Below are 12638 nucleotides of genomic sequence, written 5' to 3'. Positions count from 1 at the left end.
ATATTAGATGCATTAAGATGCATTAATATTAGATGCATCATTGATAAATCTAAGATGTATTAAGATATTAGATGCATTAAGATGCATTAAGATTAGATGCATCTTTGATAAATCTAAGATGTATTAAGATATTAGATGCATTAAGATGCATTAATATTAGATGCATCATTGATAAATCTAAGATGTATTAAGATATTAGATGCATTAAGATGCATTAAGATTAGATGCATCTTTGATAAATCTAAGATGTATTAAGATATTAGATGCATTAAGATTAGATGCATCTTTGATAAATCTAAGATGTATTAAGATATTAGATGCATTAAGATGCATTAATATTAGATGCATCATTGATAAATCTAATACCTGAAGCCTCCCTTCTTATAGTATCTTGCTTACAGAAGGCCTCACAATCCTCACATTGTTCTCTGTTTCACTGACATACAAATTCTATTGTATCACTTACTAGAACATGAGTGATGTAGCTCAATTGATGTTGCAAAGTGAATTGTATAGTCTAGTATAGTTCATTGTTCACACATCATGAAGAAAGACCATTCTGTGAATTGCTTGTGTGAGTTTTTAACAAATGTGACCCAATTCCAAGTTTTGATGACTGTTGTTTATAACTCTGACCTATCTTGTTCTCAGTAACTTCTATACCATTGCTTATATTGTCATGTGAAGGAAACAGTAACATTTGAAAGAATAGTCTAGGTCCACACCTGTTTGCATCAAGTTCAATTTTGGTAGAATATCAGATAACTTCAACTGTCAATACCTCAAAAACGGTACATAGGAATTGAATGCAAATTTCACCAGAATGCAGATTATGTTCCTCTTTAAGCTATCAAAATTTTGACCTGGACTATTATTTTAAGGAAATAAGCAGAATGTTTGAGTGGGAGTTTCTATATTAGATTGCAACAAATAAATAAATTGAATATAATATTTAATGAAAAGCTTCACAACCAGAGGTGTAACCCCTCCCAGCTGTTACTTGCCTGTAAATACATTACAAAGCAGCAAAAGAGTAGTTTTTAAGCTACTAACCCTGGCTAAAGTTAATACCACAGATGGAGAGCAGTATAAATCTAAACAGAGTCAGTGCTTACATGGTTTTATGACAGGGAATCATGTGACATAATACCACAGCAATGAAAGAAAGACAGGGGGACATTGTTTGTTGTTGGTAATTTATTTTGCATGCTCACTCTAAATACAAAGAGCTCAATTTGCATTTGTAATAGTTAAGCTAATGAGATCTATTCAATATTTTGACATCTGCACCTCTGCTGACCCCCAAGGACCTTTGACCTCCACCTAAAATAGGGTTCTTGAACTCACTATAAGAAAGATACATGCCAAATATGTGCTACGTGATATAACCTATCTTGATATCATGTTTACAAGGTTTGTGCTTATAAGGCTTTACAGAACTTTGATGACCCCAAGTGACCTTTGACCTCCACCAAAACAATGATGTGTCTACAAGGATTTCAAACTTTTGACCCCTTGTGACCTTAAATGAACCATGACCTGCAACACATTGTGTAAACACTTTACACTACATAAGGCTATCATACAAAGGCATCCATAACCTCCTTTGATGTTCAGGTTCTGGAGATAGCCTTTTTGAGATTTTCACATTCATTTTGCCCTCTGCTGATCCCAAACCTGCAACAAAACAATAGGGTTATTGTACTAATCATGGAGAAGCCACATGCCAAATATGTGAACTGCGGATGTTACTTATCTTTAGATATCGTGTTTACAAGCTAGGTTGTCACATGCACACACACCCACACAACTTGACAGCATAGTCTGTCTATGGCTAGTAACCAAGCAGCAATGTTACACAGCTGAAAGTGAAAGCATGGAGGACCCTTCCTTGTTCATGGAGCAGATGTTAGATTACAAATACAGAAACTGATTTAGTGCTGAATTAAACATATTATGCAGAACACAGATATAGTAAGCTTAAGCTGTATAACATCATGATCATTTAGACTTAATTTTTTTCTCATTTTGTAACTTATTTAAATCATAATTTCATATTTTGCTTTAACAGGGAGGGTTGGTTGATGTATGAAGGTTTCATTATTTATACAGATCACTTAAGACTGCCTGATGCAAGTAGAAGTCATGATGAACGAAGCAGGTCTGTAGACAACACTTGCACCCTCTTCATTGTGGTGCATTGAGTGACAACAGCTTAAACGTTAATTTCAAGAATTTAATGAAATTAAATGGAGTATCATTAGTATCATGGGCTAACTGTGTAATTACTGCAATATTTTGTTAGTATTATCAAATAATCCTTGTGTACATTGCACTCATGTCTATATCAATAGTACATATCCATTTGGTTAGTTTCATTGAATAATCACTGCATAGTACATGTCTAAATGTCCGGTTGATATGGATTATTATTTTCTAGTTCTGTTTATTACTATGGAATAATTCCTGTCTAGTGCATAGTACATTTGGTTAGTTTCATTGAATAATCACTGCATAGTACATGTCTAAATGTCCGGTTGATATGGATTATTATTTTCTAGTTCTGTTTATTACTATGGAATAATTCCTGTCTAGTGCATAGTACATATCCATTTGGTTAGTTTCATTGAATAATCACTGCATAGTACATGTCTAAATGTCCGGTTGATATGGATTATTATTTTCTAGTTCTGTTTATTACTATGGAATAATTCCTGTCTAGTACATATCCATTTGGTTAGTTTCATTGAATAATCACTGCATAGTACATGTCTATATGTCTGGATGATATGGTTTATTATTTTTAGTTCCTTATTGTTGTGTTTATTACTATGGAATAATTCCTGTCTAGTACATATCCATTTGGTTAGTTTCATTGAATAATCACTGCATAGTACATGTCTATACTGTTGTCTAATAGTATTAGCTCGTATTGAACAATTATTATCCAGTACATAAGATTTACATCTGCTTCATCTTGAACTTCAAGTAACTTCACACAAATTGTGAAAAGCAAGAGAACAAAGAGACACCTTTTAAAGACTTTGATCATGAGAAAATATGAAATTAAAGTGATTGACGATCTTAAGATTAAAGAGTGACTACTGTAAATTTACCTGAGTGACTGCAAGTTGCCTAGCAACATGTGGAAGTACCTCTCAAGTGAATGTTCATTTAAGGTACTCCTTAACCAGGATCTGCCTCTACCAGCATCTGAGAGAATGCTCTTTAAAGACATGTACCTCTGGAGTTCATGTGGTGTTAAATGTTCTTTGATTACTAGCCAAAATACTGCAAGAAAACAAGAACGAAAACACTGTTGTCCTCAAATAAACAACAAAGAGCTCCATATTATCATGCAGAAATCAACGATTCAATTCAGTATAGCAAGAGATTATTTAAAGACAGAGAAGCAGTAATGTTAGAAAACATAAAAAACACTTAAAAAAACACTTCAAAGAGTGTTTAAACCGATAAAGACTTCCAATAAAGTGATATCAACAAAGCATATGGTTTTTACTCACAATATGGAAAATACAATATATAACATAAGACAACGAAATTAACATCTCCTTCAGCTCAGAACATAAAATAGTTGACAACATCTGCAGACTATATAAAAGCAAGAATATACACATTTTAGTTCTCACAAAGAGACATTGACCACATATGTAATCTACAACATATGTAACTTAAGAATTGTGTTAATCAATTTGCCATTGATGTAAAGGGTCCTAGATTGTATGTGTAGGGATGTGGAAGAAGGAGGGGAGGGGTGTATTGCAAGGTGTGTGTAGGGGCATGGAAGGAGGGGAGGGGTGTAATGTGTGTGGAGGGGCATGGAAGGAGGGGAGGGGTGTAATGTTTGTGTAGGGGCATGGAAGATGAAGGGAAAGGATATATTGCAAGGTGTGTGTAGGGGCATGGAAGGATGGGAGGGGTTTAATGTGTGTGTAGGGGCATGGAAGATGGAGGGGTGTATTGTTAGGTGTGTGTAGAGACATGGAAGGATGGGAGGGGTGTAATGTATGTGTAGGGGCATGGAAGATGGAGGGGTGTATTGCAAGGTGTGTGTAGGGGCATGGAAGGAGGGGAGGGGTGTAATTTGTATGTAGGGGCATGGAAGATGGAAGGGTGTATTGTTCGGTGTGTGTAGGGACAAGGAAGGATGGGAGGGGTGTAATGTGTGTGTAAGGGCATGGAAGGAGGGGAGGGGTGTAATGTGTATGTAGGGGCATGGAAGATGGAGGGGTGTATTGTTAGGTGTGTGTAGGGGCATGGAAGTAGGGGAGGGGTGTAATGTGTATGTAGGGGCATGGAAAATTTAAGGGCGTATTGTTAGGCATGTGTAGGGGCATGGAAGGATGGGAGGGGTGTAATGTGTGTGTAGGGGCATGGAAGATGGAGGGGTGAATTGCAAGGTGTGTGTAGGGGCATGGAAGGAGGGGAGGGGTGTAATGTGTATGTAGGGGCATGGAAGATGGAGGGGTGTATTGTTAGGTGTGTTAAGGGACATGGAAGGATGGGAGGGGTGTACTGTGTGTGTAGGGGCATGGAAGATGGAGGGGTGTATTGCAAGGTGTGTGTAGGGGCATGGAAGGAGGGGAGGGGTGTAATGTGTATGTAGGGGCATGGAAGCTGGAGGGGTGTATTGTTAGTTGTGTGTAGGGACATGGAAGGATTGGAGGGGTTTAATGTATGTGTAGGGGCATGGAAGATGGAGGGGTGTATTGCAAGGTGTGTGTAGGGGCATGGAAGGAGGGGAGGGGTGTAATTTGTATGTAGGGGCATGGAAGATGGAAGGGTGTATTGTTAGGTGTGTGTAGGGACAAGGAAGGATGGGAGGGGTGTAATGTGTGTGTAAGGGCATGGAAGGAAGGGAGGGGTGTAATGTTGTGTAGGGGTATGGAAGATGGAGGGAAAGAATGTATTGCAAGGTGTGTGTAGGGGCGGGAGGGGTGTAATGTGTATGTAAGGGCATGGAAGATGGAGGGGTGTATTGTTAGGTGTGTGTAGGGGCATGGAAGGAGGGGAGGGGTGTAATGTGTATGTAGGGGCATGGAAAATTTAAGGGTGTATTGTTAGGCGTGTGTAGGGGTATGGAAGGATGGGAGGGGTGTAATGTGTGTAGGGGCATGGAAGATGGAGGGGTGTATTGCAAGGTGTGTGTAGGGGCATGGAAGGAGGAGAGGGGTGTAATTTGTATGTAGGGGCATGGAAGATGGAGGGGTGTATTGTTCGGTGTGTGTAGGGGCATGGAAGGATTGGAGGGGTGTAATGTATGTGTAGGGACATGGAAGATGGAGGGGTGTATTGCAAGGTGTGTGTAGGGGCATGGAAGGAGGGGAGGGGTGTAATTTGTATGTAGGGGCATGGAAGATGGAAGGGTGTACTGTTCGGTGTGTGTAGGGACAAGGAAGGATGGGAGGGGTGTAATGTGTGTGTAAGGGCATGGAAGGAAGGGAGGGGTGTAATGTTGTGTAGGGGTATGGAAGATGGAGGGAAAGAATGTATTGCAAGGTGTGTGTAGGGGCATGGAAGGAGGGGAGGGGTGTAATGTGTATGTAAGGGCATGGAAGATGGAGGGGTGTATTGTTAGGTGTGTGTAGGGGCATGGAAGGAGGGGAGGGGTGTAATGTGTATGCAGGGGCATGGAAAATTTAAGGGCATATTGTTAGGCGTGTGTAGGGTAATGGAAGGATGGGAGGGGTGTAATGTGTGTAGGGGCATGGAAGATGGAGGGGTGTATTGCAAGGTGTGTGTAGGGGCATGGAAGGAGGGGAGGGGTGTAATGTGTATGTAGGGGCATGGAAGATGGAGGGGTGTATTGTTAGGTGTGTTAAGGGACATGGAAGGATGGGAGGGGTGTACTGTGTGTGTAGGGGCATGGAAGATGGAGGGGTGTATTGCAAGGTGTGTGTAGGGGCATGGAAGGAGGGGAGGGATGTAATGTGTATGTAGGGGCATGGAAGATGGAGGGGTGTATTGTTAGTTGTGTGTAGGGACATGGAAGGATGGGAGGGGTGTAATGTGTGTGTAGGGGCATGGAAGATGGAGGGGTGTATTCAAGGTGTGTGTAGGGGCATGGAAGGAGGGGAGGGGTGTAATGTGTATGTAGGAGCATAGAAGATGGAAGGGCACATTGTTAGGTGTGTGTAGGGGCATGGAAGGATGGGAGGGGTGTAATGTGTGTGTAGGGGTATAAAAGATGGAGGGGTAGGGGCATGGAAGATGGAGGGGTGTATTGCAAGGTGTGTGTAGGGGCATGGAAGGATGGGAGGGGTGTAATGTGTATGTGGGGGAATGGAAGATGGAAGGACATATTTGTTAGGTGTGTGTAGGGGCATGGAAGGATGGGAGGGGTGTAATGTGTATGTAGGGGCATGGAAGATGGAGGGGTGTATTGCAAGGTGTGTGTAGGGGCATGGAAGGAGGGGAGGGATGTAATGTCTATGTAGGGGCATGGAAGATGGAGGGGTGTATTGTTAGGTGTGTGTAGGGAGATGGAAGGATGGGAGGGGCGTAATGTGTGTGTAGGGGCATGGAAGATGAAGGGGTGTATTGCAAGGTGTGTGTAGGGGGCATGGAAGGATGGGAGGGTCGTAATGTGTGTGTAGGGGCATGGAAGATGGAGGGGTGTATTGCAAGGTGTGTGTAGGGGCATGGAAGGAGGGGAGGGATGTAATGTCTATGTAGGGGCATGGAAGATGGAGAGGTGTATTGCAAGGTGTGTGTAGTGGCATGGAAGGATGGGAGGGGTGTAATGTGTGTGTAGGGCATGGAAGATGGAGGGGTGTATTGCAAGGTGTGTGTAGGGGCATGGAAGGATGGGAGGGTCGTAACGTGTGTGTAGGGGCATGGAAGATGGAGGGGTGTATTGCAAGGTGTGTGTAGGGGCATGGAAGGAGGGGAGGGATGTAATGTCTATGTAGGGGCATGGAAGATGGAGGGTGTATTGCAAGGTGTGTGTAGTGGCATGGAAGGATGGGAGGGGTGTAATGTGTGTGTAGGGCATGGAAGATGGAGGGGTGTATTGCAAGGTGTGTGTAGGGGCATGGAAGGAGGGGAGGGGTGTAATGTGTGTGTAGGGGCATGGAAGATGGAGGGGTGTATTGCAAGGTGTGTGTAGGGGCATGGAAGGATGTGAGGGGTGTAATGTGTGTGTAGGGGCATGGAAGATGGAGGGGTGTAATTTCAAAGTGTGTGTAGGGGTATGGAAGGAGGGGAGGGGTGTAATGTGTATGAAGGGGCATGGAAGATGGAAGGGTGTATTGTTAGGTGTGTGTAGGGACATGGAAGGAGGGGGAGGGGTGTATTGCAAGCTAAAGGAACTTGACCTGATGTTATCACTCAAATACTGTACATTCATATATAAGTCACCCCTACCAGTTTTCTAAAGGCATGTTACATGTACATGTATGTTTGGCTTCAAACACCCCATAGTGTTACTTAACATAAGCCAAGGCAATATGTGTGGCATCAAACACCCTATAGTGTTACTTAACACAAGGCAAGGCTAGACACATATCATATTGTCTCAATCCTCCAAGGACTTCACATCAATCCAAATATAGTTAGTGTGCTATAATAAAACCTATGTAAAGACAAACAGTGTTCTCTACTGTGCTGTCAAATTGTCAAAATATGAACTCAACAGTCACATGATAGGGCTCTGGGAAGCCTCCATCTATAGATAAAAACAAATAACTTTACATGATAGGGCTCTGGGAAACAAGTTTAAAGCCTCCATTTTTAGATAAAAACAAACAACTTTACAGTTTCTCCATTAAGCATAAAAAATCAACTTTTTCCTGTGTTTATTATTTAGGAAAAATTATGTTCTTGCTTTCCTTTTTCATGCTTCTATCATGGATAAAACTGCTCAAAGAAATATATCCTTTCCCTGTTTCAATACCTTGATATGGGTGAAGTAATGACCATGTCTTTATCATTGATCTCACAACCTTGAAAACAGATTTAAAATGCATATTTGTCATGGACAAATTGTGCTTGAACTGTTGTTTAAATCAAGTTAAGAGAGTTTTTTTGATTGAGTTATTAGATATTGTATAATTATTCTATAATAATGGATGGAGTTGTTTTGATGAGCAAGCAGATTTACCGCCCAAATTAAATCATGGTAGTCCAAAGTCAGGCGCTAAAGGTGTATTTCCACTCTAATATCTTAGAGTAAGTAGGAACATTGGTTTTCATTCTAATAACTTGACAGTACATTGCAATATATATTATATAAATACTACAGTAGATGGATTGTGAAAATTAACATCCGCAGAATTACAACAGCTACACATAGGTATTAGCTTCAGCAGCTGATCTACATAATTAGCTGACTAATTAATGAATAATTAGCTGACTAATTAATGACCTAAATCATAACTGTATCCACTCACCTACATCTTGGTCTCCAGGGATTATAGGAAGCCCTGTCATTTGTCTGGAAGTGTCTACTAGTTAAACTAACAGTAAATGTTCTTAACTGATCTACATAATTAGCTGACTAATTAATGACCTGAATCATAACTGTATCCACTCACCTACATCTTGGTCTCCAGGGATTATAAGAAGCCCTGTCATTTGTCTGGAAGTGTCTACTAGTTAAACTAACAGTAAATGTTCTTAACTGATCTACATAATTAGCTGACTAATTAATGACCTAAATCATAACTGTATCCACTCACCTACATCTTGGTCTCCAGGGATCATAGGAAGCCCTGTCATTTGTCTGGAAGTGTCTACTAGTTAAACTAACAGTAAATGTTCTTAACTGATCTACATAATTAGCTGACTAATTAATGACCTAAATCATAACTGTATCCACTCACCTACATCTTGGTCTCCAGGGATCATAGGAAGCCCTGTCATTTGTCTGGAAGTGTCTACTAGTTAAACTAACAGTAAATGTTCTTAACTGATCTACATAATTAGCTGACTAATTAATGACCTGAATCATAACTGTATCCACTCACCTACATCTTGGTCTCCAGGGATCATAGGAAGCCCTGTCATTTGTCTGGAAGTGTCTACTAGTTAAACTAACAGTAAATGTTCTTAACTGATCTACATAATTAGCTGACTAATTAATGACCTAAATCATAACTGTATCCACTCACCTACCTCTTGGTCTCCAGGGATTATAGGAAGCCCTGTCATTTGTCTGGAAGTGTCTACTAGTTAAACTAACAGTAAATGTTCTTAACTGATCTACATAATTAGCTGACTAATTAATGACCTGAATCATAACTGTATCCACTCACCTACATCTTGGTCTCCAGGGATCATAGGAAGCCCTGTCATTTGTCTGGAAGTGTCTACTAGTTAAACTAACAGTAAATGTTCTTAACTGATCTACATAATTAGCTGACTAATTAATGACCTGAATCATAACTGTATCCACTCACCTACATCTTGGTCTCCAGGGATCATAGGAAGCCCTGTCATTTGTCTGGAAGAAAATGTTGATATTTGAAGGGAAAAAACTGGTAGTTTTTAATGAACCTGCACTCAAAGATAAACGGTTACTGCAATTGAAGGTAAGTTCTGTTAGTTACCCACAAATTGCTTCAAGCTTACATCCATCTTCATCACTACAATAACAAACTGTAAACCTAAAGCCTTACTTCACTATTATCTATTTGTCAACCACTGAAGCAAACTGATTGATTGGCATTGTAAGGCCTCATCAGTCACCAAAGAAGGTGTTTGTTTTGATTTAATAAATAAACACCTTACCTACTTAGCAAAACTTGAAAATTGAAACTTTATGCCATGTATTTGCCATGCAGCCTCATCTTCATATACATGTATATTGCCACAACCTACCAAAAATGACATCATGGATCAAATTTCATCCAAATGGATATGCTTCAATAACAAGTGCCTGATGACAACACAGAATACTACTACAAAGCTTCCTGTCCATGATATCATTACCTCCATGATGATATAGACAATAGTTAGCTGTCAAAGACTAGTTACATACTTTCATAGGACCACATCTCTAGTTCTGTAGGTTAAGAGGTTATGAGTTATTTAGATGTGGTCCTTGTAGGATGCTTGTTGTCATGTGAACCACATTCTATGCCAATGGAGGGCGAACACTTACTTCAAAGCACTTAAAGGATTTGCTGAGGATTTCTTCAAGCCATGAGAAAGTATGATCTCAAATTGGGCACACAAACATGATACTCTGCTATCCTGGTCGGTGGCTAACTCACTTTTACCCCCAAACCTGACCTGACATTGTTTCACAGCATCTAACAATCGGTCTAAAAGATTCTGACGATCGATGTCTGCAGTTTGCTTAAGCATCTTGCTTCATCTGTGGAAAACCAAAATAAAATAATGTCAACAACTCCATTCAGAATCAAGAAGTAGTTACTTGCTATTTGCATTTGTATAATGTCAGGTCTTTTCTTAACCACAGCTGTCCATAAAAAGTACAACATTCAGCTTTACATGATCACTAATCTAAAGAATTTGGAATTCTTTATTGTAGCAAAAGTAGTAGAATTCAATGTCACCATGAGGAAACAATTTAAGCGGAGGATTTAAGTGAGTTTGATGAGATCCAACACATTTTTGGTTAGAACATAATTTGTAGCAGTGGGCTCAAGCATGATTACAAATATTGTTCTCCAGTAACTGAGCTATCCAGCTATGAGAGGATAGTGACCAAGTCTGTACTAGAAGTACCAGAAGTACTGGAAGTGCCAGTTGACCAATAAATGACCAAGTCTTTACTGGAAGTGCCAGTTGACCAATAAATGACCAAGTCTTTACTGGAAGTACCAGTTGAACACTAAATGTTTGGTGTTTAGGGAATGGGTCATTCCATATCAAATCATCAGTTTGGAGAAGTTTGTAGTTCAACCTCCAAATGTTACAACCCTCCTTGTATGATTAGAAGACTGGTCATGAAAAGAGCACACTTTGAAAATTTGCTTCTAAATTGTCAGATTAACAGTATGACCGTTTGAAATTTGCTGACCAAGTGTCATTTTGCATTTACTTGATTTGTGAGGTCCTATTTCTCAGCAGTTGAACCTCCCACTACCCTCCTATTAGAGAAAACCTATAGAACTTACCTCATAGAAAGAGTAATTCAACATGGTAGGGTAATCCAACATTTATTGTGGAGTTAAAATAACATAAAACTGCCAAATATTCTTGAAATATTTTTGAATTTTTCGCTATTAAATTTCTTTCTTTCGATTGCGACAGCTTTTCTCCATTAAACCCACCTGGCCAGAGTGCATTAAGAATAAGAAACATTGAATCTGCTTCGGAAGTTTGTTTCCGAAATTCAGCATATACTTTAGGAGTAATTTATCACCAAACATGGCACAATTTGTTAATACAATTTTGCTTCAGGTTAACTGAGTTTTGAAGTTTATTATGTATTACCCAGACAATAAAAACACAAGTTTTACAATGATTTCCTGTGTTATACTTTAAGATCTCAAAACGTGTTTGCTGAATTTCGGGAAAAAACTTCCGAAGCAGATTCAATGTTTCTTATTCTTCATGCACTCTGGCCGCAAGCACAGATTCCCGCCAAATGGTTCTGTCGAGTTCCTTTTCACTCACATAGTTTATCAAATGCTCTAACAAATTATTTTGGGCAGAAACTAATTTGCGCAATACGTATATTCATACCTGTTTATTGTAAATAGCAGTAGCACTGTCTTCTGCAATATGAATACCCTGCACACAACATTTGTAGTACATTTTAACTTTACCTGGTGTAGTCGTTCTTAAACCGATTCCGCACATTACTATCCTGTTTAGGCAGGATACACATACAGTACCTGTGCTAGTACTACACACAGTACAGTGCTGTTCCTGTTTAGGCAGGGTACACATACCTGTGCTAGTACTACACACAGTACAGTGCTGTTACTGTTTAGGCAGGATACACATACCTGTGCTAGTACTACACACAGTACAGTGCTGTTCCTGTTTAGGCAGGGTACACATACCTGTGCTAGTACTACACACAGTACAGTGCTGTTCCTGTTTAGGCAGGGTACACATACCTGTGCTAGTACTACACAAAGTACAGTGCTGTTACTGTTTAGGCAGGATACACATACCTGTGCTAGTACTACACACAGTACAGTGCTGTTCCTGTTTAGGCAGGATACACATACCTGTGCTAGTACTACACACAGTACAGTGCTGTTACTGTTTAGGCAGGATACACATACCTGTGCTAGTACTACACACAGTACAGTGCTGTTACTGTTTAGGCAGGATACACATACCTGTGCTAGTACTACACACAGTACAGTGCTGTTACTGTTTAGGCAGGATACACATACCTGTGCTAGTACTACACACAGTACAGTGCTGTTACTGCTTAGGCAGGATACACATACCTGTGCTAGTACTACACACAGTACAGTGCTGATTACATTCAGTAGATCATGTAGGCCCATTTTTCTTGTGGTTGGTTTGAGACGAGGTGAAAGGGATCGAGGAATGAAAACTAAGGCCTATGAGATTCCAATACAATGATTTTCATAAGAAACCATTAAATAGTGTAATATAGTATGATAGTAATGTAGAATGAGAAACATTCCAATGGCTGGTGTTAGATAATGGTGTGAGTTTATAAT

General features: G+C 40.0%; 1 protein-coding gene across 6 annotated transcripts in view; it reads right to left on the bottom strand.

Annotated features, from left to right (window-relative positions):
- The window catches only part of LOC139959407 (sorting nexin-29-like), a 60303-nt gene that overhangs the window by 39667 nt on the left and 7998 nt on the right, over positions 1–12638 (bottom strand). For 2 of the 6 annotated variants that reach the window (XM_071956985.1, XM_071956987.1), the window contains exons 2-4: positions 10124–10339; positions 9276–9319; positions 3117–3291 (exon numbers count right to left, since the gene is read on the bottom strand). In XM_071956985.1, the coding sequence (XP_071813086.1) occupies positions 3117–3291; positions 9276–9319; positions 10124–10329 (425 nt within the window). In that variant the 5' untranslated portion in view covers positions 10330–10339. Of the gene's footprint in view, positions 1–3116; positions 3292–8411; positions 8467–8699; positions 8868–9275; positions 9320–9419; positions 9464–10123; positions 10340–12638 lie in introns of those variants that run through there. The other 4 variants (XM_071956986.1, XM_071956990.1, XM_071956988.1 and 1 more) reach the window with 4 other exon arrangements.

Source organism: Apostichopus japonicus, chromosome 19 (genome assembly GCF_037975245.1).
Source record: "Apostichopus japonicus isolate 1M-3 chromosome 19, ASM3797524v1, whole genome shotgun sequence".
NCBI classification, from domain to species: domain Eukaryota; kingdom Metazoa; phylum Echinodermata; class Holothuroidea; order Aspidochirotida; family Stichopodidae; genus Apostichopus; species Apostichopus japonicus.
Note: the sequence above shows the minus strand (reverse complement) of the source record. Positions and strands in the feature narration are given on the sequence as shown.